Genomic DNA, 26,729 nt, shown 5'->3' with positions numbered 1-26,729 from the left:
TTATGCCATAGAAGATAAAACACGATCATCTGTTGTATTTCCCAGTTTTAATGAAGTGAAAATGAGCCTCTTTTAACTTTGCAGATCACGTGTGACTTAACATTTAACGGCTCGGTGTCGTGGCTTTTATATTTGTCACTGTCACGGCATGAATGATTGAAAGTCATTAATTATTTTAAGAATGGAACAACCACATACTTGTTGTTTTGGTTGTGTGTCACATTTGACTCAACCCACTGTTGTCTTTCCAGCTTTGATTAGATAATAGATGTTATCATTAAATGTTGCACTTTGGCACATCTCAGGCTGTGTTTTTCAAAAGATCAAACTGAATTTCTGTGTCCAGACCATAATAATCCAGCTTGGATTGCTTTGGTAGTAATGCATGTGTACTCGCTTTGGAGCACAGATTCCCGTCTGTGTCTGTGATCAAAAGACAATGTGAGCAACTGGGGCTTTCAAGTGGAGACGCATCTGCAAAAATCGAATTTTAATCACATTTCATACTACCTTCAAAGTAATTTAAAGCAGATTTATTTATTCTTTTTTTGCTTGCAGTCTAGACTTTCCAATCTGTATAAAATATGGATCTGCAAAAAAACTGATGGCACTCTGAACAAGACCTGCTGCTTAATATTGCAAGAATTCAAAGTCCAGCTTAGTTTCATTTATTGCCATCAGAGTTCAAAAGGTAGATAAGAAAAAGACATCTGAACAAGTAAAGTGAATTCTGTATTTATTTACTCATCCAAAACAATCCCTGATAATATCCCTCTACTTCTTTCTTCCCTCCTCTCTGCAGTTCTACTGGCTGTTTGTGATCTCCAGAGGACTGGTGGGCATCGGCGAGTCCAGCTACTCGTCCATCTCTCCCACCATCATCGGAGACCTCTTCACTAACAACAGCCGCACCATGATGCTGTCAGTCTTCTACCTGGCCATCCCTCTAGGAAGGTGAGAGCCAGACAGATCCTGTCTGAACAACAAGGACGTGGGGTGTATTATCCGAGATGTTTGCGAGAGGCATTAGCAAAGATAATTGAAATAATCCTCACGTCGTGAAGGTCATGCTTTCTACTCTCTGGCTCTTTTTTCAGCGTCAGCCACACAAAGAGCTCAGCAGAAAGAATAGTGGAAAAAAAAAAATCACAATTGGCTGTGTCGACCTTAAAGCAGGGTGGGAGCCTTTTTGGAGATGTGGGAATAGGAGGCATTATTCAGACTAAATCTCCAGCCTTTTCAGTTCATTCAATCCGAAAAAGGGCCACAGGGAGTAAACAAACAAAGCCAAGTAATAAAAGATGAATGTACCCGTGGATGCAGCGCTGGAGCCACTTGAGCTTTATTGTTATATACAGTGCCTAATAGCATGAACCTGAGCCGCAGCAGCATGCTTCGCTCTTTGCCAGTTAGTGCACGCAGAATCACACAAAAGGAGAAGCAAAGGAAAAGGGAAATGTGCTGCAACACCACGGTGTTATGTTAAATATATGTAATTATTTACATGTCTCCTAAATGTGCCATTGCAGCGCTTCCATACAATGGTGAATGGTTATGTAACTAAGCCGTGTGTTTATTTGGACACAAATTTGCAAAGGAAAGGCAAAGGCGCCCTCTGAGTGGTTGTGTTTTGACCTGCCAAAATGTTTAGGTGGCAGTAAACTGCCCAGCAACACAGACAATAGAAGGTGAAAGAGTGGGCCTCAGTAAAGTGCAGTCAAACATCCTATCCATCCTCCCAGTAGTTTTCTAAACTGAGGTTGTTATGACCGTCTCCAGGAAATGACCTCAGGAATTAGAGCAGATTCACAGGAAATGGATTCCCCTGCTCTTTTATTTTTCCTCATCATTTTGAACCATGGTCCACAGAGAGGGTGCTGGGTGAAGCCAGTGTTTAATGTGAGCATATTTTGTTACACTGAAGTTTTATTGTCGGTGTTGAACTTTCCAAACACTCTCTGGGTGGACGCTGATAAGATTAGCCGTTAGTCACTCACTGGAAATATCATATGCTGTCTGAGCCTGTTTATACTGCCATGTTATTTTTGGAGAACTAATCATGGAGGCACAAAAACGTACACACTGCTTCCCTCTTTGCGATGTGTGTGTAAATCCAGTTTAACATGTTTTGGCCCCTAAGCAGCCAATGCTGATAAGAAAAGTCAAGTCATATTTGATCATTAATCTACTGCCACAATCTGCTATTAAAATGCTAAACAAGCTCCTTACGAGCTGACAAACGGGTTTAAAGAGCAAAGAAATCCAGACATTTCATTGACTTTTAGTGATGAATATTAGCAACTTAGTAATTAAGATATAGTGTGACAAAATGAAGGCACCTTTGGGGCACGAAAGCAGCTAAAATCTGCAGACCTTATCCTTTTTGAGCTTCAAATAGCTATTTAGGTTGCTGTCTCGTCTTCGGCTGCCTGAAATGTTGCTCTCTTATTCAAATGCAAGTTTCATGGGTCACAATTTGTGGTGCACATGCCATGTTTTACTGTTCCAAAACATAATTTTGGGAAAGGAGCGTTTTCAACAACCTCCTGGAAACATAGAGCAGTGACAACATCTTTCATTTGCTGAAGGAAACTAGCCTGAGCCTGACTGATGGGATAATTAGCCTCCTTTTTAACCCCAAATGCAGCATTCGTGCCATATTGGTCCAACTGATGATAGACAAGGACTACAATTTAGACATCTACAGTATCTGATGTCTTACAATTAGTTTGATCTGAGCCACAGTCCAAGTCTAGTCGTGATAAGATCTGGTTACTGGTATCTCATATAATGGCCCTTCAAAAAAGGGGACATTCATAAGAAAGTGCTTGTGCTGATCATTGACAAATACCACTGAAGAACCAACTCTTTATTTACTCGTGCATAACAGTTTTATAGATAATATCCACATACACAGCTTTCAGTGTGTGGATGCCACTCATACCTTCAGTTTACTATTTAAATCCTCTTCATCCTTTGAATGCTGATGTTATCTCACAGCCGAGGCTTGTCACCGCATAGGGGCCCCACTTCATCTGATCCGATCTGATCTAGTAACATTGCCCTTAAAGAATTTCACTGCCGTTTCTCTTTGTGGCACAAGAAAAACAGCCTGTAACTCAGCTAAAATGCTGTGAAATTCAATTACACTGTGACAACACACACACAGACACACACTCGCAGCCTTGGAGGCGGACGACCATGTTAGTACTGCACTTGGTTGCCTTCCCAGCCTGTAACTTTGCACCTGCACTTTCTAACTACATGGACACATCATATCCACAAATAGCCAAAATTGCTCCTGGTGCTGTGATCAGTGACACTGTCATAAGCTCTCTCTGTGTGTGTCAGGTATCCAAACACTCAATGCAGCTTTAATCAGGATGTGTATGAGTGTAGGTAGACTCAGTTTACCCAGGACAATGACTCATATACTTTCTGTATAATGTTGTTCAGTCATATACAGTATGCTTTGTGTTGCTAATATGCAGGCTTTGTGTCTCCACAGTGGGTTGGGTTACATCCTGGGATCCAGTGCCAAGGTAGCTGCAGGAGACTGGCATTGGTCACTGAGGGTAAGGACAAATCAAATCCTCATCATCCTCCACCACCACATACACGACATATACATATATATACACTACCGTTCAAAGGTTTGGGGTCACTTAGAAATTGAATGGAAAACAAAAAGAGTCCCTCCTGCTGAGAGAGGCGGTGAGGCTTGTCTTGTATCTGGGGTCAGTGGTGGAAGAAGCACTAGGGGACGTGTATTGCTGCACAGGCCCTGACATTGCAAGGAGGTGACAAAGTTAAAGGTTAAAAAACTTACACAACAACAGTGTCCACATCACCGTCGACTCAGCTGCCAGTTTTGCGCAAAACCCTTGCATCGAAATCTCTTCTGTTCTTCTATACTTCTATTCATTTCAATTTTAATAATAATAATAATAATAATAATTAAAAAAAAAAATAATATATATACATATATATATATGTATATATATATTTGTGTCGATGTGTGCAATTCAGCTTTGAAACATTTCTCTTTTATCATCCGTCATCTGTAGTAAAACATCAGTGTCAGCTTCACTGAAATAACAATGTGTCGGTGACTTTTTCACTGTAGAAAGTAAATGAAACGGAATCGAGCAGAAATGTTTTTGTTCTTCGTCACTCCCGGGGAAAATGCCGGTCCTTCTAGGTACTTTTCGTAGACAAAGTTCATTGTGGTCGCTCCGGCAAATGTTACATCAAATTCTACAGAAGCAGTCACACAACAGTAAGCACCAGCTCATTGTAACAGCAGAGGTAGAACAATGGAGAGGAAAGTCCAGGTTTGCACTTCTCAATTTTATTTATAGAAAACAAAAGTCAGTGGCTTCAAATTCATTTGGGATCATTACCTGGAACATACAACATATTTTTAAGAAATCCACACTTATCAATGTCTGTCAATAAACTTAAATCCTAAATTCTAAACACTGGACCTTTAATGTGATCTTTTTTATGTAAAGGCTAACTTCAACTCTGGAAAAAAATATATACTAAGATGTTACCTCCAATGATAAATACTGCAATAATGGACTGTTACTGCTGTAGTTGCAGTCTTAGATGCAGGTGTTAAATCAGGGCCATAAATCACTGTTGTCATGGGACTTTACTGGGATTCTACTGAGTGGCTGAGAGTAAACACTTAGAGGTCAACAGCTCCATAAGACATACCACTCATAATGGAGAGGACCAATGAACACTCTCACTCTCACTACTATAGGAACCGCTGACCTAAGGGTCAGCTGTTACAATTATTACAACATATTATGACCCGACTCATTCTTATGAACCGAGTGACATTTAAAAGGAAGGCATTAAACATTCTTTTAGCATGTGGTGTAGGAAGAGATTCCTGGGCATGACAGCTCACTGGGTTTCAGGAAGCAGGAAGTCAATTTTGTCTTGATTCTTTGGAACATGAATTTAAAAAAACAAAAAAAAAACCAAAGGGCAGGGCAGCTTGTTCCACAGCAGCCACAATGACATTCCAATAAAACAATTCAAACACCAATTAATCACCGGTGTGGCATGCAGAGGAAAACAGATACAGAAACATGAAACAGGTTGTGTGCAGCAGTATCCTGCTTTAGGGATAAAAACCTCATAGCGTTTCCGTTTGTTTTTGCATGATGAATTCCTGCTACCTTCCTGAAAATGTGGCCGATAAGAAGGGGGGAGATACAGTATATAGAAAGGCAGAGCAGGAGACGGCAGCAACTCATTTCTTTGATTGCCAATCGCCCATGAAGGAAGTATCTAATTGTCCTCATGGGAGTCAAAGTCAAAGGTCGTCGTGTCTCGCTGAATAACAACGAATGGACTTGAGTGCAAACGTTGTGCGTAATGTTTTATTTTCCTCTTCAAAGAGCTGCCTTTTAAACTGTCTCCATTTGAGAGCACATTATTCGCTTGATTAAGACACTCGACATGCAGAGAAGAAGACACAATACGAGGAAGGAAATGATCAGTGTCGGAGCAACCCTCACACCAGTGAGGCTATAACCACGGCGCTGAGCTGCATTATCAGCTGCGTTATGAGCCACGTCGAACAATTACTCCCTCAGTGAAAAACGCCTCACACTCATACACACCCACACACAACCAAGTTTCCCATTAACACAGCGCTTATACATATAAATGGGGTTCCATTGGCTACAAACTATCATATGAATAATATGATTTTTCCCCAGACAGATGAAATTGGTTTTGCTTTCGTGAGCACTTTGTATTGCTCACACAAAATGCTCTCCCACACATCCCACCCTGCCTTTTGTCTTTGTGTCCCCCCACTGAGACACACACACATGTGCACGAACATGCACGAACATGCATCCACATAACCCATAAAAGAAAAGATGATCGCAGATGGGCACTTGTGAGGTTTTCACCTTGGTGCGGTGGAGCTCCCAAAGCAGCTCTCAAAGCCAAACAGCTCTTTTTGAGTGTTATACACATAGACAAGCCCACACACATAAACAAACACACACTGCCAACAGCGTGAGTGGGGGGAATGTTCTTAGCTCCACAGGGCTTGTATAGTATGTCAGGCGTGGTTGTCCATTCAGATTATAAACACACTGTTCTTTGTCCAGTGGTTCACATCTGTTCCCTTAGAACCACTCCCAAGTACTGACCCAAGTGTTGATGTCCAGACTTATACATCTTCCTTGTCCCCGTAGGTATCCCCACTTTTAGGGATCACAGCAGGAACTCTGATCCTGCTCTTCGTGCCGGAGCCGAAGCGAGGCAGTGCTGATAAGATGGGAGGACGCATCAAGCACCGCACATCCTGGCTCTGTGACATGAAGGCACTCGCCAAGAAGTAAGGCTTCACAGGGGGGAAACACCGGGTTTTGGGAGAGGGGCCTATTGGGGATCTTATATTCTCTAAAATCATCCAGGAGAAACCAGTTCACTAGCAGATCTCATAGAGCCGGGCACAGTTTGGTCATTTCATAACCACAAGCTGTAGGAAATTGTAATGTTTCGTCGTCTAAATGATACATAGATCATAGAAATTCAACCAGAGCCTCTAAATACCAATACGACACAGCTATAGTAGTTATTAGAGGACTGGAATGTCATCACAAGTACATATTGGACAATCATTCCCTCACCACTGAGTGGGAGCTTTACTCATGACACTGTTGACCCACTTTATTATAAGACCTGTGTGCTGTGTTCCTTTAAAAATGTTATTAACTCTATATAAAGCCATGCAGGTTTATTTTGGCTTTTTAAGGAGACAAGCCACATACAGTATTCAGTCTCTTTGTAGTGACACTTTCTTCTACATTCACCTCCTATGTAAAATGTTATTTTAAAACTGTCTGCATCATGTACCATTAAGATCAGAGCTGCTTTAATCCTCTTTTTAATTATCTTAACTTATGGAATAATATTTTTTTACTTGTCTTTTCTAAGCCAATGTAATCACGTATTTGAATTTTGGGTGTGACTGTGTGTGTGTGTGTGTTTCCTTTGTGCCTAGTCGGAGCTATGTGTTCTCCTCCTTGGCATCATCGGCGGTGTCCTTTGCCACAGGTGCATTCGGCATGTGGATCCCTGTATACCTGGCCCGAGCCCAGGTGGTGCAGAAGACGGCAGAGCCTTGCACAAAAGAGATCTGCAGCAGCACAGACAGGTGAGAGGTCAACGACTGAACGCAGACTTTGAAGTCTCTGCTGCCTCTGTTTGACTTGTGAAAGAGACAGACTCTGCAAACCACGTGTAAAAGGGTGGACGACCTGGGTTTCGGTGGCATTAGAGCTGCTCTGTGTTGCACCATCTTTGCTGCATTTATGAAATGAAATAACAGGTTTGTCCTCTCTTCTCTGCTCTGCCGCCCAGTCTGATCTTTGGGGCGATCACCTGCGTGACAGGGCTGTTAGGTGTGGTGATCGGGGCGGCTACCACGCGCCTGTGTCGCCAGAAGACCGAAAGAGCCGACCCGCTGGTGTGTGCTGTCAGCATGCTGGGCTCGGCCATCTTCATCTGCCTCATCTTTGTGGTGGCTAAGAAGAGCATCGTAGGAGCTTACGTAAGGCTCTTTTCCTGTTGTGTATATAATTTGTGTATACGGGAGAAGTTTATTTTTATTTGCACCTACCACTTAGCTCCTTCATACACATTCAGATGTAGGCCATTCTTATTGAGGCCGAGGAGCTGGACACTTCAAATTGACCAAATCCAAAGAACCTAATGTAAGTTGCCGTGTTGTGCAGCCATGTTCCCCACCAAAAACTTGTCTGCAGTGTCTTGTACATAAACTGGTCCACCAGTAATCCCTGGTGCTGAAGACGTCTAATGTCTCTCGTTTATGCATAATGCCACTGTGTATTTTCTTTTTTGAGGAATTAACAGGCCTCTGTAGGAAAAATGTCCACCCGACAAAGAGTGATATTAGCACATAATTATGGGTTAGCCTGAGGGACTGAGAATTAAAACAGAATGTCTGGTAACAAGAGAAAGCTTTGTAAATTCTCCCCAGGGTGGTGTTAATTTTGGAATCACAATGCCACTTGCTTTCACACCTGGAGGTGTAATGACTAGTTTAATTGCAGGTTAGACTGAGCTGGCCTCAGGAGTTGCTGCAGGTATCTGAGGCTCAAACCACATCTGGCCAAAAGTCAGCAGTGAGTGTACAGAGAAACCCGAGCGTCCCGTTGCCCTGTGAAGCCGGAAAAGGGTGCAACATTACAGTCACTGCCCTGAAACAATGCGCTCGGAGCTGTTGGACTGACCAAGCACACGCTCTCTTATCAAAAGACAAAGCATAGGAACTGACTCTCAACAAGTTGGGCGATGATGGAAAGCTGCAAAAGATGGAAAATATTTTCCATGCGTGCGAGAGAACATAACAAATACCGGCTTCCATATCCTAAAAAATGTGACCTTGGCTGACATTAGTAAGTCTGATCAGTGCAGGATTTCTGCTACAGTGTACTGTATGTGAGGTGTCAGTTTAATACAGTTAAGTAATTTAATAGCTTCTAAACAAAGTGTGAAATAATTACTGGCATAAATAATGATTAAAATGTACACAAGCTTCCGGTGGGTCAAAGGTTCCCACTAATCAAGTGTTTAACAGAGGTATGACTCAGCCGATTAGCTCTGAGGTGTGGAAGTAATCATTATAATTACATCATGAGCATATCTGTCCAGTCCAATTTATTAAGATACCGTGTGATAGAGACATGCATCAGCTTTTTGCTGACACTGGAGGCAGCGATACAAATGGTTTTCTCTCAGATTGGAATGTACCAGTAAACAGTTCCAGTTATACACTCAGGTTCATGGCAAAAAGCTGACAGTGGTGTTATACTATCAGGCGTGATGTGGTTGTTACCGCCCGTGCTGCGCCGCGGCGAGCCCAATTGACCTCTTGCAGCTGTTGTCTCGTCAACATACAATCAAGTCAGGCGAGGCCCGGGCTTCTCTCGCTTCTCAGAGGCAACGTGTCGGTCACGGTGTCTGGTTCACAACTCTCCGAACATCCTCGCTGTCACGCTCCTTCTGTAATCCTCTGTACTGTACTGTAGATCTGGCACATTGGCACAAGTGTTATTCCCCTTGCAGGAAACACACACACACATCATGTGGTCATGTTAAACCGTGCCAGAAGAAACTGGTCAATGCAGATACATGAGATTCCACTGCAACAAAATCCCTCCGGGACTGTTTTTGACAAAGTGACCAAATCGCATCTGCTCCCAGTCTGTTTGCATACAGTAGCCTACATCTACATAAAGTATGTCAACAGCACAATCTTATTTAAAGTGAGAATTATCTGCCCCACCCCATTCAGAAGTGGGACATAAATTCAGATCTCGCAGCTGCATCTAAATGCAGAGAGTGTTAAAATATTTCCACACAGAAGATACAGCTTTGACAAGAATAAACAACACAATCTGTATCATCCTGTGGTGTTTTGCAGCTCTTTCAGCTCAGCGGAATACTCGGCTCCATGTGACCAAAATGAAGGCCTACACATCCACATATAATTGGGCCACAGCATAATAACATGTCTTTAAACCACCACAGCCAAAGCACTTTTATTCAGCAGCGGATTCCCACACACGGGAGAAATATCCGCAACCTCCTCTTTTGGCTCTGTGTCTGGTTTGTAGTCTTTTGTGCAGCTTCTCTTAATCAGCACCATTTAAATGTGTGTTTTTCTTCTCCTTTATTTAGGTTTGCATCTTTATAGGAGAGACGCTGCTTTTCCTCAACTGGGCAATAACAGCAGATATTTTAATGGTAAGTACAGAGAAATGATAAGTAATTTGCTGATTTGCTTAATAACTGATCTAGTTCAAGGTAGTTTTGAGTTGTGACGTGTGTGATTGGACTCTGTAGGCTACAGTTTTGGTGGAGCTGATAATTACTGTCTTGACAGATTCATTTATCGCTCAGGTAAACAAATGGAAAGGAGATGTTATCTGTTATCTAGTTAGTTATATTGTGTATTAACTCAAAAACATGTGTCCTGAAAGCATGAGCACACATCTGTGGAATAGTGAAGTGAGAGTGATGAGAGAGGAAACAGGTGAAAGAAATCTTCAGATAATCATGCTACATAAGAGTGAAAACAGGAGAAAAAGCGAGCCAAGACAGGTGCACTTTACCAATCAGCTCCTTAATTCGTAAATTGGTTTGGAGACATGTCAAAATTGAGACAGCCCATTGCTGATTTTTTATTATTCTGTCTGAATCTGTGTCATCTTGACCCAGACAAGTGGCCTCTGTGCTACATAATTGATGACTGTAGAAGTTGTTTAAACATGAATCATTCCACCTTTCTGTCTTCATCACCTCACAGACACCTCACTGACACTGTCACGTATTTATCACCCCCTCTGTTTCTCTCTGTCCCCTCGCAGTTTGTTGTTATTCCCACGCGGAGATCGACAGCCGTCGCCTTTCAGAGTTTCACCTCACATCTCCTGGGTGACGCAGGAAGCCCGTACCTGATAGGCCTGGTAAGACTCTCCCAGAGGCAGCTATGTGTCGTGATCAGGGTGTGTAGGGGATTTACCCCAGGTCAGATATCCGAGCTGGAATGCACTGCTGCAGCGTATCTACTGTACGAGTATGTCGTTAATATATAAACACGTGCATATAGATACCACTTCAGCTCTGGCTTTAAGTATAAGTGGGCCAGTGCGAAGAGGAGATTTTAGCACATGTCTCAGGAGAGCTGGTGGACGGAGTTGTGATTTCACCACTTTTCAGGCTGTCAGTGGCATTTTCCAGGAAATCCCATGGTTCTCAGGATGAATTGGTGTTACTGTATTTGATTGGATTGGAGAGTAGACAGCGTGTCTAGGTAGGACTCTCAAGGTCACAGCCAAACCCCCCTCCCCTTCCCATCCCTTTCAAACTGCCTGCATATGCCCCATCAAATAGCATCCAGGACGTCAGAATGTAAATGCTGCTCTCTGCTCAATGGAGCGTGAAACAGGATTCACCTCTGTCAAGCTGCATTCTTATCGTTCCAAAGAGTGAACGTCTGTGCAGTTAAATAGTAACTGCACCGAGGTAAACATTGTGTGTGGCATTTTTGAGCACAAACAAAGACCGGGGGGGAAAGTGTGTCACTTTGCATAGACAACACACAAACATACACTGGCTGGAGCAACAATACAGCCATAGATCATTGCGCAATCTATCCCAATGTGACTATTTCTGTCGCCATTTATGATACGCTGAAAAAGAATGGTTTTTGTAAGGTGTTTACATGGTGTGTTATTGTCATAGCTCTGGCTCACAGCCGAGGTCATGTTAACAAAAGGCGGTGGAAGTCTTTGATTAGTGAATCAAACCGACGTGTGTTGAGCTACATTCCCCTCTTTGAGTGGAAAAGTTCAACTTGTTGTTGTCGTCTCCGTGAACTTTCAAGTTCTTCCAACGACTGAACAAAACTGGCATCTGAAAAACAAAATCCATGCTCTGGAAATCAGACGCAAAGGCTGGTGCTGAATTGCTGCTGCAGATGAAACAAAACTTCAGTATAGTACCATATGTAGTTTTTGGCGTTTCCATTAGGAATAATACCAAAATAACTGGCCCCAACCGTTCCATTGTTTGGTGCCCTTCCCTTGGGCTACAACAGTAAAATGATGCAGAACGGTGACAGCTGATTGGGCAACAAAAAAACTTCACTCCCTTGCGATCGGTGTAAATATACAATGTAAGTTGAGGCAACCGGCCGCAGTCTATTCTCATACAAAGCTTAACAGCCACAAAAAAGAGCTGCTGGATGTCCTCTATTGTTGTCTGTTGTGTTGTTGTCCATCGGGCACAGCCCACACCCCGCCTACCAAGTCAAATACAGCATTAGAAATGCAGAACCTTGAAAGCTTTCTGACTCAGTCACTGCAATTCTGCTGCAGCAAATGTTTAGATTAGTGATTAAAAATCTACAAAAAAAAATTACAATTTTAATAATAGATTTAGTTATTAAGCAGATATGCCACACATTTACTGGTTGGACTTCCTGAAATGTGAGCGATTTACTTCCTCTCATTGTACAATGACACTTTAAAATTTTATGGCCATTTTTAGACGTGTGATAAAGTACAGAAGAATATAAACTCACCCAACAAAACAACCATATAAAGAGTAGTTTCAACCTGACAGCTTTCATTGAAGGGGGAGTATAATTTTAACTGCTTTGGTCATACTTCAAATTGTCAGATCAATGCAGTTTTCAAGCAAACACACAAAGACACTGTCAGCCAGGATTAGCCAGACTTTGCACCACACCAGCCTCTGTGGTCTTCTCCGTCCAGCCTCGAAGGTCACGACTCTCCTCTGAGTAACACAGTTGAAATTGTCCGGGGGGTTTCTCACTCCACAAACTCCTGACCAAGGAAGCGCAGAATGCTCCAAGTGCGTCACCACTCGCTGCCTCAGTTCCTGAGCTGAGGTTTAGCATGCGAGTGTGATGGGCCTGTCGTGACGCACAGCATGCATGTGCAGATATGCGAGTAGACTGGCACAAAATCCTTTTGCGCTGCGTCGCGAGAAAAACAGACTGGGTCCTTATTGCTAAGCAACCACAAGGAGAAAGTGAGCGCTTTTGGTTTCCTATTGGTTTGTGCAGCAAACAGATCAGCAGATGATGTGATCAGTGCTGCAAACCAATGTGGTGTTTCCGGCCCGCCATAGTTTTGCTTTTTGTGGGAGACATGGTGCCATCGTGCCACACATTAACCACTTCCATTGGTTCAGAAAAAGTTCTCAAGTGCATGCAGAACCCTCCGTTCTGAGTTTAAGCCGCAATCCAACTCTATCAGCTCGTACGCCGAGGCAATTCCCTGAAGAGCCCATAATGGACTCCTCTTACGTATACTTCATGGTCAGGACACGGCCACAGGCAGAGTGGGTGGCAGGGGAACGCTTGGAACAATCTCCCAAGAAATTCCACCTCGATAATTAGATTTAGCTTCAGTTCGCTGTGTATTTTTAGCCAAGCTGTTCTCTGCAACTTGCAGGTAATTTTCTGTACCTGATGAGCGCTGGACATTCACACGTCTCCAATAGTGGATTTTTAAAGTGTGGATCGAATAATGATGGTTTGAAGCATGAAAGCATGATTAATCGGCTCATAGTCCTCATAGTCTCAAAGAAAGAAAAATAATCAGAAATTAAAAAATAGTGATTTAATGATTACCCAATTAGTAGTGCATCTGATAACACAAGGTGGCAGCTGCAGCAGGCATTTGTGTAGTGGACTGTATGTGGAGAATCGTCCATGTGTCCACTGATAATGATAGGTTGTAAAATGTTCTAATGGATAAATCAGCTAAAACGATTCATCAGCGAAAACGAAAGCATGTGCACTACACACAACATCCTCTTATCAGCAGTTCTCCCACTAAACAACCTCATTCCCGTTGACATGACCATTCAATCAATGCGCTTCAGTCACGGTGAACTACGGCCGCTCAGGCTCGAGGCGAGAAGCCCCATCTCGTTCCTGCCGTGCATACCTACACACAATCTGTTCCAGGCAGCCTCTCCTCCTCTCTCCATCCATGGTTTGAGAGCTGCCCTGTGAGTGGGAGGCAGAAATGATCACATCACACCCACTATTCTCCAGCTGGTGTTTTCCTCAGCGCCACGCATGACAGACTGAACACCAGAGCTACAGAAGCCCTCAACAGCAACATGAGCTATTCGCTGCAAAATCTTGCCACACATTAAAAAATACTTTTACTTTTTCTGTAACTATGCTGAAACACAGTCTTGTACAAAGATTTGCAGATACATATATAATACAGATAATATAAAAAAAATTCAACAAAATTGTCTATAAATCAAATTTATTTGAAACATTATTGGACCAACTCTGTCACAACATCCCCAGTCAAAATCCATGAGTTGTGTTCTGATTTAAACATGCATTTTTTAATTGTGTGTCAAAATAATTTAACACTTTCCTAAAAATATTGAGGTATATTGATACAAAACAGGTGTTCTTAATGTGAGTGTGTTTCCAACAAGTCGTGCTGTGTGCGCCAGTGTTTATTTAGAGAACATTTGGTGGATGAATCATTTTACTCAAGTTTCTCTTCTCCTGTCTGCTGTGTTCGTGTGTGTGTGTCTGTGTGATTCTTGGTGGCGTGTCGTGGCGCAGATCTCCGACGGCCTCCAGCAGAGCTATGCAACGTCAGCACTGTGGCAGTTCCTCAGTTTGGGTTATGCCCTCATGCTCTGCCCCTTTATCATCGTCCTGGGGGGCATGTTTTTCCTGGCCACTGCCCTGTTTTTCCTGGACGACAGAGAGAAGGCCGAGAAACAGTAAGTGACTCAGACATTGTTATTTCATTTATTATTTTGTCGTCCATTCTTTTAAATATTTAATACTCGCGTGACTTGTCTTCCGCCGACTTTCCAAGTAAGAGCTCAGAAAATCCAAACACTCCCCTGTGTGTGCAATAATATTGGTTATATTCTGAGTGCCGTGCAGACTCAAAGAGGTTAGAGACTGGATCTGGACACTGCTGTGCTCTTTTTAGCCTGATGCAGGGATGTGACATGTGTCAGACTCAAGCTGCCTAGTGATGCCAGCAACGGTGCCAGCAGCCCTGCAAGATTCAGAAAGGCCCTCCAGCCAATAAAAAGTCCCAGTCAGCTAAAAGTGCTACAGAGCTGACACAAGCTGTTCTCGCCATTCATTTGTCTAAGTGTGCTTACTTGGACTTTAACTAGCTACCGCCTCCTCCCTCATTTGTGCGTTCATTTTTTTTTTTTTCACCTAGACGTGAACGCAAATGGCGCAGCAGCTGACAAGTTATGGCCTTAAAAGGCTAAAACAAACTCACGCATCCTCTTTCAGACGTGAGACATGACTCCTTTCAGACTATTTTTTCCGACTATTTTATCACGTCGACTCGCTCCCTTGGTGCCAGCGCTCTCAGAAATGACTTCCTTCCTGTTGAAGATGAGGGACATTTTTAGACAGGATGGCAGTCTGATGTCTGACGTCTGTCTACAGTCACTTTTTCTTCACCCTGTGGAGCTCGAGCTCTGGTTGTTCCCACGATTAAATCCCTCCCTTGAAGAGAGATGGGGGAGATTTCTGTGTAAATTAACCAAAGGTTAAGAGCTAATGTGTAATTGTTTTGTTGAAAGACAAACTGGAGGAGGAGTCTACTTATGATGTGAGGTTCAGTGTAATATTTAAAGGGTTCTTTACTACTTTCATGTGGTTTATGTTTGGCACCTTCGAAGGAAAAAAGAAAAAAATTGTATAAATGCACGACACCACCTAAAAGAAAAGTCACACTCTGGCCACCTTAGTGCCAGTAATAGATGCTGGTTTGTGGTTAAATATGTGGTTCAAACTACTTGTCCACATCATTGCACATGTGTGGGCAGATGGCACAAGTTCACTCCAGCTATATCTAACCACAACCACCCCCCGACTTTCACACAACACGCTGTAGGGCTAAGCTAATGGAGCGGCAGATGTTTAACAGCCTCGATATGAAACAGAAACACACACACAGAGTCCCTGTGAGGTCATTCCTGTGATATTTCCACACATTTTCTCCCCAACAGAGATGTCTAGAGGTCAAATTCTTGAAAGCATATACACTTCAAATAAAGGGGGGTGTCATAAATGATCATTTTCAGTATGGATTTATCTTGTTTCATCAATAAAATGCAAAAACACAGTGATTTATAGAGATCTGTGTTTCCTAAACCTGATAATATGCCCTTTATAATGATTAATTTAAACTGTAACTCACAGCTGTGTTAATCATTAATCAGTATTTTACTGATGCCCCATTCATTTGTACAAATAACTATATACTGACTATATTAAGCGAGTGTTAGACATGTTAATAAAGTGTCTTGCCAACCATTTTCATACAATTCCATCAGATATCCATCATAAAGTAAACCCAACATAGAAAATGGCTTGTTTTGAACTTCACCTGCAGCCTTGATGGGTTAATCATATACCAGGAGGTTGGTTAACGTTCACCTATAATGTATATACACAGCAAACATACAGCTGCATACCTCACATAGTCTTTCAAGGGCCTCTGTACAGAAATGTACAGATTTGTACTAAACATTCCAATGAAGGGAGAAAAAAAACTCTAATTTGAACAACAGCAGCTCTTATGCAACCAGCTGCAAACAGCACCTCAGGGACCAAGACTGGTGACAGCATCCACAACTTTGCACAACGAGGGTTGTTGCATGATTGTGCTATATATAGAATCCCTTTACGCTATAAATTTCCCCCCGCTCCAACTTTACAGAGCCGCAGCAGCCCTCCTTCTGAGTGTATCCTCAGATACTCAGCTCTATTTATAAAAAAGGCACAAAGTTGAACGCGTTACTCACTGGAGCGCGCTTGTCTATTTCCAGCCCCCGAAGAATGCTTTATTATTTCTCGGTTGTCGACTTTATTTGGCCGCAGGGTTGCCATTAATAGCTGGAGTCGGGTGCGTGTTGCCTCCCCACATTTACACACTGTGAAGGGTGAGCGCAGAACCGTCTCGTGCGCCAGGCCAGTGCACTTTGATGGTGTAAAGACCCAGCAGGGGTCAAAAGCACCGGAGTATCTGTTATGTTGATGTATGTGACTTTATTTTTTGTCTCAAAACTACTCCTCTCTCCTCAGGTTAAGCCAGCTGACACGACCACCGTCCTCAGTCAAGGTATGACCAGGTAAATTTCCTTCTCCCATAAAGAAGCTTTAAACAAATGTCTACACGGTTGATAACAAAAACATGGTCCTGGAACATTTCATTAGGACTTGTAAGACACTTACTGAGGGCTTCATGTCAGTGTAAACACTCTGGATGATAAATATGAAGAGACTCAAACGATTGATCAACGATTCATTCCCCATCCCATTTTACTCAGGGAGTGTTGAGGCTTTTCTCAAAGTGGTGATTATTTGGCCAACTCTCTGGCAGCCTTATCAGACCTGAGCTGCCTTCCCTCTTTCCTGTCTTTATCAGACACGCACAGAGCGCTAAACGTCTCCAATTATTAACCAAGGAAAAGAAAATACACAATATTGGCAGGGCACCAGACAACTGCAGACAGTGGGACAATGGAGAGTAACTGTAGTTGCCAGCAACGACTAAGATTAAACTCTAACGCACTGATTAGAAGGATAAGGAGACTGTTGTGACTTATTTGTAAAGGTTATCCAAAAGGTCAAGGTTTACCCCTTTTCTAATCAGTTATCAGGGTTTCTTTATTTGTGTTTTTGTGTGTGCATAAAACAGAAAATGGGTCATTTGTGTATACTGTACTGCTGCCTTTATCATAACTGCCTCCTATCTATGTACCTATCACCTGCCAATACTTACAGTATCTTTTGCAACATTTAAATTAGTTAGTGTACTTTGGCTGGTGGACGGAAGAGGATGTTATCATGATCATAAATGCATTCATTCATTTTACCGCTGCTTGGCCAAAGTCAGTGCAGGGAGTGAGTCCTGACCTCCCACTGCCCAGTGTTTTCCAGCACATTTTAGTTTTTGTTATCACTGTAAGTACCATATTTACAGCATAACATGCTGTAATGTTTATTCCCGTTGTCATGATACCATTAACATTCTCAGCTAAGTACAGGAGACATGAGAGACTCCCACATGGCTGCTACACAGCTCAGGTTTCTGTGACAGTTCATCAGCCTCAGGTCCCATCAGTTCTCTGTCACACTACATTTTTGTCTCTGTGCTGCTAAAAAGGGAGATAATTATAGATCATTACAGTTTCACTAGGTCAGAGCTGGATTTTCTAATGAACTGATTATTTCTATTCTCTTGGATGACCAACTTTCAACTGAGGATAATTCAATCAGTTACAAGCAACATTACAACTGTAAAGCCGAAAATCAATACAGTTCACAGTTCATGACATCCTTTATAATCAATGACCGATGATCCCAGAGGAACAACATGTGGCTGTAAGAGTCAATTAAAAGAGGAAAAGAGCGAGTTGCAGTGAAGAGATTGTCAGGGTCTTATTGTCAAAAGCTGGAGCAAACATTTCGCAGAGGGGCAAACACAGGTTCCAGTACAATCAGCCAGTCAAACTGGTGGGAAACAGAGGCAAACAAAAAGGGAAGCTATAGTAGCTGCTCAGGAAGATGTGAGCTAACGAGACACAGGTGAAAACAATGAGAAACAGGTGTAGGTAATCAAGGAAGATCACCAGGGCTGGAAGTCAAAGCAAACAGGCAAACAAGGAAGGAACTAACACCAGGCAACATACACAATGTGAAAACACTGCAAAATAACACCAATAATGCACATTTCAAATCCAGAAATGTAACACGAGAAAGTCCTACACTCTTAGAGATAAGGGTTCCAAAAGTGTTCTTCTACTGCTTCTGAAAAGGGTTCTTGGTAACACTAATGGTTCCAGTCAGAACCATTTTGATCCAGAGAACCCTTTATACCCCTTTCCCTGAATAAAGGGTTTTAAAAGGGTTCTTGGTAACAAGGTTCCACCTTGAACCAGAAAAGGGTTCTCCTATGATTACAAGCCAAAGAACCTTATATGGTTCAACTTAGCACTTTTATTTCTGAGAGTGTAGGATTTCTAAAGGGGCCGATCGTGACACGACATAAACTACAGAAAAATATTGTTTTCTGACGTGTCAGAAGAGGAGGAGAGAAAATACGTCTCAATAACTGATGAAGAGACTGCTTTTAATACACCTTATTAATCTCTGCTGATCCCACTTGAGATCAGATTTGCGACGATTCATTTAACTTCTTCTGCAGGGAGAAGCAGCCTCTGCTGGCCAGAGTCACATAACGACTGTAGAGAGCGAGAGGACATCCCTAATCTGGGGACTGTCAAGAGATCAGCGGCAGATCTGAGAGCACAGTTTCATACTCCTTTTATTCAAAAACCGTAGCCCTCTAATTCTCAGGAAAGGAAATTTATGTCGCGGCACAATTCCTTTTTTTTTTTCGTCACCGCAGACCAAACCTTAACTATTAAGCTGTTTGTTCAGCTGCAGGCACATACTTTTCCTTCTTTGTGCTCTTATCATTCAACAAAGGCTCAGAGTCCTCACTCAGCAATGTTCTGTGGGTTACTCGATGCTGAGTACAGGGCAGTGACCACAAACCACACACACATACACACACGTGCATTCTCCCTCTAATGTGACCCGCGCTCGGCTCACAATGCGTTCTGAAAAGCCCTCTCGACTTTCACATCTCCTTGTTTCGTAATCAGATCAACGAAACCGAAGCAGAGGTCTCTCTCTGTAACACGTCTTTTTGTTTCATTTACAGAAACCATTCGCTGCTTTGTCCAACTGTCCTTCAACGTAAAGCCAGTTACAGTCGCCGTCATCTGCGGCCAAAAAACACAATTCAGCCGATTAGATTTTGTACGTCCGCCAGAACAATCAGATCTCCCCTCTGCTTACACTTCATCTTAAACATTTACAGCTTTCAATTCAAATAACTTCAGAATGGGCTGAGAGTTGACACAAAAAATGGTTAAACCCTGAGAGGAAAATACATCTTTCGTACCAAAACACGTCGTTTTCTATATCCTAGAAGCTAATCCTCCAGTTGAGGCTAATTAGCCATGTTTGTATGACAGTGGAGCACATTCATGTGACTTTGTATGTCTGCACTGTGTCTCTAAGGTGTCTGTGTGTGTGTGTGTGTGGGGGGGGGGGGGTGCAAGACAAGATTATAACATTGCTCTGCCAAGCGCCCTGCACTAATCCCATTGTAGGAGCTTGTGTAGCAGAGTGTCTTTCTCATCCAGTATAAAGAGATCACAGACATGGCCTGTTTGGGAAATAGTCTCATTTGAGTAATTATATAAGACAGGGACAGCGTATATCAATGAAAATTTTATTTCATTTTCATTGTTTGTCCCTAGGTCCCTATTAAATAAGAATAAGTTAGATATATGAAACAATACAGCAATAACAGACAATTTACAGATTACCGAGTGTTTGGTCAATGAGTTTCGAGTCCACAGTTCTCGTATTGCACTTCTTTCCCAGGTTTTGGGTGCTCAAAAGGAAAATACAGCTTGTCCAAAGACACTTTTCCTAAAGGGGACAGTGTAATTTACTCTAGAGTCTGCTCTGGTTGACCCGCTTGAGTTCATTTTAATACATTCTTGCAGTGGAAGTGCATATTTTAGGTGTTTTCCCAGCTCCGACACACCTGATTCATATAAATGGATCATTAACAGGCTTCAGCAGAGCTCACTGAACTGAACTGAGTGAGAAACCCTGACCTAGACCATTAAAAATGTAGAGTAAATGTATTTAAATATGTTATCCCAGTTGAGCAGTTCATGTTTTGTAGCCTATAGTTTTTTTCCCTCAGACACCATATGTTTCCCAATGCTCTTAATAGTTTATGTCCCATCATATATTCATCTGCTAAATGTCACTGAGCTTTTTTATTGAACAAAACCAACTGAACTGATTCATCAAATATCAAATGCAGCCGTAAATCACGTCATACTTATCAGTGAAACGTCCAAAACACCAGCAAAAACATTTTTTGTATAACATAATACAATATGAAATACATGTCCGTGATGCTGTGGCCTGTACTGTTGTACAGATAAACTGGTTTGCTGTGTACAGGAGAATATTTAGTTGACCCAGGAGCTTTCACCCTCCATGATAATAACACAATAATGCCCTGTGGTGACTCTTACTTGCTCATATTCATCTCCTGCCTTCTCTTCCTGTCTCTCGCTCAGGTGACAGCCACATGAGCAGCCGTTTGAAGGAGCAACTTAACAAACGTTAATGAGCACGATGGAGGCGAGTGAGGGCAGCTGATCCACCTCTTTAAAACAACAGTGATGTCACCTTCCCTGTTATCCCCCCCACCATCACCACGCTCATCATCATCATCATCCTGACTCCTGCTGCTCTTCCTGTCTACACATAGAACTGTACAGAAGGGAGGCGTCTTGCCTCTGAATCACCAGGAGCCACTTGACCAACACTTGGTTGTTCCTTCTCACTTCTTTCTGTGAAGATCCACTGAACCTTCTTGGGAGAAGGTTGGGTGGCAAAAAAAAAACGAACAAAAAAAAGATCCCCTTCAACTCCTGTCCTGATGCCATACTACTGAATGCTGATCATGAACCTGACTTGTCTGCCTGCCTGTCTGTCTGTCTGTATGTCTGTCTGTTACATGGGCTGTTGATCTGCACCAAGTGCCGCAGTGTCATTTACATTCCTTCAGACTTTGCACTGATCACTGAACAACCCTCATGACTTCATCGCTGTTTACGTTTACATGCACAATGTCGTTCGGCTTTTTACATCGAAATTAGTAATTACGCTTTTTTTCTTTCAAAGGATCATAAAATTTGTTCTGCTGAGGTTTTACAACTTTAAGTACCTTCTTAATGTGTGCTGCAGGATTACGGACCCTCAAACAACCGTTTACTCTGCACAGCTTTATTTGTTCAGTATTAACTTTACACGTAAAATACAGTGTTTACACACGACGAATCAGTATTTTCATTATCCGGGCGAACCGTCACTGTGCATGTAAACGTAGCCATCAATCAAGAGCCAAAAGAAAAAAGAAGTGTTACTGTCTAAAGGTCAGTCAATCAGCCTTAAAAACAAATTGGAGCTATCACATCAACAGCTGTTTCCTTTGTGTTTTCAGATGTATCTTTTAGCACTTAAACTTTGTGTCGACGGTGCCAGAGAACACAACAGAGATCAGATATTTCTGCACATTTTTTTAAAATATATTTTCTTCTTTTCTGTTTAACGAAACTGGAAACTATTGTTTATGATTGTTTCCGACAAAGCAATCTATTTAAAGCAGACACTGGATTCTATACTTTATCGTTTATAATGTATGTTGTACGTTTGTTTGTTTTAAAAAGTACACGGAATGCTACTCTGGTGGCTTTTAAAGGAGTAATACCTGTGTACATAAGAAGCTGATGTTTTTTTAATCCACACTGCCTTATCAGTGAGCTGGGTTTCACTCACTGATGGTTGGTTTTGAATTTCTGGGACACAACACCCTCACAGAGACAGAGTCACTCTTTAATGGTAGATTCCAGTCCAGTCAGCGCCGGTTTACAATAGCAGGCATTGTGAAAAGAACTCTTCCCTCCTCGCGATTGTACATATCCCATTGCACGATGAGTAGAAAAGAATCTTTGTCAAGCGCTCGGGTAGCAGTCGTTGGTTTATTAGCGAGGGAAATTGCGGTCCCAGACAGGAACAGGAAATCCCTTCGCCCCAGGTTTGAGTGAAGGCGGCCTCTTATCACTGATAATGGATAAGTAAGGAATCCCCTCCTTTGAAAGCAGACCACCACATCCTCAGATGTCACTGCGGTAACTGAGTCCCCACACAGTTGACAGAAAATCTGGATTAGATTGGATTACGCTATGCATTAATAACATGATATTCCATGTAATTTTTATGCAAATTAAATGCAAGATCCAAGGATAGGGTTTCAGATCTTGTAGCTCCATCAGAAACTACCTTGACGGATTCCTTTTTCGAAGTGTACGACCTGGTGGAGACAATTTTTACTGAAGTCAAAGTTGTGCATAAAAGCACTTTGCAGACTTTAAGAAAACACAGTAGGTGTATGAGGAGGAGGAGGAGAGGGATAGGCTGACCTCAGCAGAGGAATAAAGAGAGACATCGGGGTGTTTCTTGTAGCATCGGTGTGCGAGCGTGACTCACTGGCTGTGAGTGGGGTGTGCTGTGTGGGCCGCGTGTCCTTGTTGCCAGAGCATTAGCTTTAGTTTCTCTCCAACGTGCGTGGAGCTCTCTGAATGTGATTGTGTCCAAGGTGATGTGTTTACACACCTCCGTCCTCTTAATGAACTAAGCTTCTTACCTTCCTTTTCTGTTTTTAATGTTACCAAATGATTTTTTTGTAATAACTACAACAGATATATATATATATAGCTATATCATGCAGCAACTTTTAATATATTGTAAATGATGGCTTGGATGCAATGTATTTATTTGTTACATAATGAAGAATAATCTATAAAGGGAAGTTTTAAGGTTTGAGTATACTACACTTTATTGTACGTCCTTGGGTTTAGAATGTTTAGAAGTGTTCATCCTTTTTGTATCACGATGAACCGACACTATACCTTTCTACAGTCACATCCTGTTTACTGTGATCATACGTCAACACCTTTTTCTCACATAGAAGTGCAACGTGATGTTTTAAGATAACACAATGGGTGTCATTCACTTTTTTTTGAAGCTCTTGTATTTTTATTTTATTTTATTTTGAAGAAGAACTGATTGAATCGTTTTTGCACACTTTACATTCAGGGATTGATTTGAACCGTAGGCAAGCATCGAACTTCACGACCTCGACCACAGAGGTTTTGTCACGTCATGCTTGTCATCAGAAGGAATGTTGGCTCTGGTCAGATGGGTCATGAATCGTGTTTCACTTTGCCAAATTGAATTGATTTCGCATCGATCCTGTAGGAATTTAAGTCCATTGTATTGATTAATTCGATGTTAATAATCACTGACGTGATGTTGAGAGTGTATGCTATTTCTTGTTATACAAGAACTGTTGTATAAAGAAACCTATTTCTGGTGTTGAACAGAAAACAGAGGTTATTTTTATTTTTTAGAGCAAGTCAGTACAAGAGAAGTGTCAGAGAAATCAAAGGATATTATTCTAGAACTGAACTGTGATGCTCCCTCTGCGGGGGGTGGATAGTAAATGTACATGTCTGTAAATCAAATAAACATATTTAATCACTTCATACCACCCTGCCTCAATTTCTCTTTATTCTGTCAATCAGTCAAAGCAAATACTTGACTGTTTATACATCTCTCAGGCTTAAAAAATGTGATGAAGTCGATGGAGACCATGGTCTGTGACTGGATTCCCTTCAGTCCATTTTCTGCTTGTTTCAGTGAAGAGGAATAATTGCAGGTTTAGAAATGAAGATGGTGAAATTAGCCGATGGGCTTAAAATGCTCCCTATGATTATACTGAGATAAATACACTATTTTAATTACATTTTAAAGTTACCAGCGGGGGCATAAATAAATAAAAGCTTCATCAGTTATTCATTGGTTTCCAACAAAGAGCTAATTCATTGTTGCCTTCAGAATCTTTTATTATTGTGATCTTCTATTTCCTTTTTAATGAGCAGTGGTTTGTTATTTCTGTAAACTTTAGATCGGTGTTTTCCAGGGAGCACTGTCCTGTATGTTTGAGATGTCGCCATGCTCCAACACACCTGATCCAGATTAGGCTTCTGCAGAGCTTGATGACGATCTGACCGTTTGAATCAGGTGTGTTGCAGAGGCTGGTGAACTCACAGGTGAGGAAGTGGCTTGGACTACCAAGGTGCCTTAGCCTAACCCTTGTAAAACCAATTACCAGCCTGGTCGAGGAATTCAAAGTGTGCCAAAGTGAGGCTGAATATGTCCTTCACAGAACCCTGAGGCCCGGTAAGGCAAGGTAAAGGACAGCACATTTCAACAACAAGGTAATTGTGTGCAGATGTTTGTTACTTGTCATGCCCGAAATAAACGATTCATTCATTCATTCATTCATTCATTCATTCATTCATTCAATTCAAAGTACAACTACAAACAGAAATGTCTTCAGTCTTGATTTAAAAGAGGTGAGATTTGCAGCACACCTGCAGTTTTCTGGGAGTTTGTTCCAGATATGTGGTGCATAGAAACTGAAAACGCTACCTCTCCATGTTTAGTTCTGACTCTTGGTACACAGAAGCAGACCTGTCCCATACGATCTGATAGTTCTGGATGATTCGTATAGCAAAGCAGAAGATCAGAGATAGTATTTTGGCCCGAAACCATTCAGCGCCTTGTAGATCAACAATAGTATTTTGAAGTCAGGAAGCCAGTGTAAAGACTTCAGAACTGTAGTGATATGATCTACTTTTTTTGGTCTTAGTGAGGACTCTAGCAGCAGCAGCATTCTGAATGAACTGCAGCTCTCTGATGGACTTTTTGTTGAGACCTGTAAGGACACTGTTGCAGTAGTCCAGCCTGCTGAAGATAAATGCATGGACACATTTTTTTGAAATCCTGCTGAGACAGGAAAGTCCTTTAATCCTTGATATATTCTTTAGGTGTTAGTAGGCTGACTTTGTAACTGTAGCTGGATTCCATCTTGCCAACTGGGTAATCCCCATCAACCCTGATTTCAGTCCCTGCTCGCCCCTGCATACACACAAACGCTCCCTCAGTCGGGTCTGGTAGTATTGCTTCACAAGGTCCAGTAATATTACATACTTCCTGTTCGGCAGGACAAACCAGTGGCAGAATAATAACAACAAAAAAATCACCAAAAGTTACTCACCGCTGCTTTATTTAGCTCAAATACAACTTCTAAGAAGCAGCAGAGTATTTACTCTCCTCTCCTCATCTTTGCAGAGGCTCACAAAGCCTTGATTAATATCACAGTGAGAAAGAGTCGGTGAATGAATTACTGTATTGTTCCTGTGCAGTCAGGCAGGCTTCTGTGAGCCCTCTGTTTGTAAAGTAATCTCACTCACAGTCTCCTGAGTGCTTCACAGATTCACCTACACATCACAGATACAGACATCTCTGCTGTGGATACGGCGAGGAAATGAAACACTATATTTACCTACGCAGGAAGTGAGGAAGTTATCCTCTAAAGGCCACCTCTTTGAGTCGACATTCTTTAAAACGTGCAGTCACACGGCAGCTAATAGCACTAATGGACACTGTATATGACAGAGCAGCACAGGCACATGCAGGGAGTAAGTATACGCTGCATTTGGACAAAAGAAGACTCGCGATGCAGGCTCTGAGGCCTCTAATTTAGGCGGAGCTACATGTTAAACAGATACTTGTATCCGACGTGCCCTTGGATTGAAGAGGAGAAGATTATATAGGAGCCAGAGGAAGCTCAAAGTGGAGAATTGGTGTTTGGTGGGCGGCTGACCCGCAGAAACTCCCACCCTTTTCCACAGTTGAACCAATATGCACCGCCGAAGTCAACCGCTCCAATCTCAAAGTCAACACACCTAGTCATGCAGCAGGCAGGAAACACTGGGGCGTAGACAGGAAAAGGGGAGCCATTCTAGTCAGCGCTGGAATTTCCATTTGCACTTAGGACGCACAGAGGACAAACTCTGGGTACATTTTCGGTTGAAAAATAGCCACGGGTGAATGTGGAGCTTGAAAATGTCAGCCTGTCTGGGGTTTAAAAGTGCACATTATACCGCACATATTCAATCACAGTGGCCTGTTGTTTGTAGAAGGACTCGTTTGCCCGTGAAGCATAAGGTCAGCTTTCAGTTCAAGCAGAAGCATACCTGTTGATTTGTAATGCTTTCAGATGTTCTACTTAAAAATACAACATTATTTTTCAATGAGGTCATATTTTTCCTGGATAATATTATTTTTTTAAAAGACGACCATGGTGTCTGACTCCTACAATTCATACATAGAAAGGGCTGTTTATGTAGTCAGTTTAAATATTTTAATATGTAAGGATTTGTCGACTTATGCAGTTTTATGTCCCACAATGTCACTCTTTGTAAAAGGCATGCAATAAATACGTATTGAATTGGTAATTGTGGTACAGCTGTTTCCATTTATACTCCATCTTAGTGTTATAATTATATTATAACGTCCCTGTGATTCTCATCAGGTGATC

General features: G+C 42.1%; 1 protein-coding gene across 2 annotated transcripts in view; it reads left to right on the top strand.

Moving 5' to 3' along the window:
• Positions 1-23,777, top strand: part of spns2 (SPNS lysolipid transporter 2, sphingosine-1-phosphate) — a 60,094-nt gene extending 36,317 nt beyond the window's left edge. The window contains exons 4-13 of one of the 2 annotated variants that reach the window (XM_083908530.1): positions 803-954; positions 3,509-3,575; positions 6,231-6,373; positions 7,043-7,195; positions 7,402-7,591; positions 9,745-9,810; positions 10,434-10,532; positions 14,195-14,358; positions 16,700-16,736; positions 20,794-23,777. In XM_083908530.1, coding sequence (XP_083764656.1) covers positions 803-954; positions 3,509-3,575; positions 6,231-6,373; positions 7,043-7,195; positions 7,402-7,591; positions 9,745-9,810; positions 10,434-10,532; positions 14,195-14,358; positions 16,700-16,736; positions 20,794-20,808 — 1,086 coding nt within the window. In that variant the 3' untranslated portion in view covers positions 20,809-23,777. Of the gene's footprint in view, positions 1-802; positions 955-3,508; positions 3,576-6,230; positions 6,374-7,042; positions 7,196-7,401; positions 7,592-9,744; positions 9,811-10,433; positions 10,533-14,194; positions 14,359-16,699; positions 16,747-20,793 lie in introns of both variants that reach the window. The other variant, XM_083908531.1, reaches the window with a different exon arrangement.
• The last annotated feature ends 2,952 nt before the right edge of the window (positions 23,778-26,729 follow it).

This window comes from Microchirus variegatus, assembly GCF_963457635.1.
Source record: "Microchirus variegatus genome assembly, chromosome: 2".
Taxonomy (NCBI): domain Eukaryota; kingdom Metazoa; phylum Chordata; class Actinopteri; order Pleuronectiformes; family Soleidae; genus Microchirus; species Microchirus variegatus.
The sequence above is the reverse complement of the archived record's forward strand: the minus strand, read 5'-3'. Positions and strand labels throughout refer to the sequence as shown.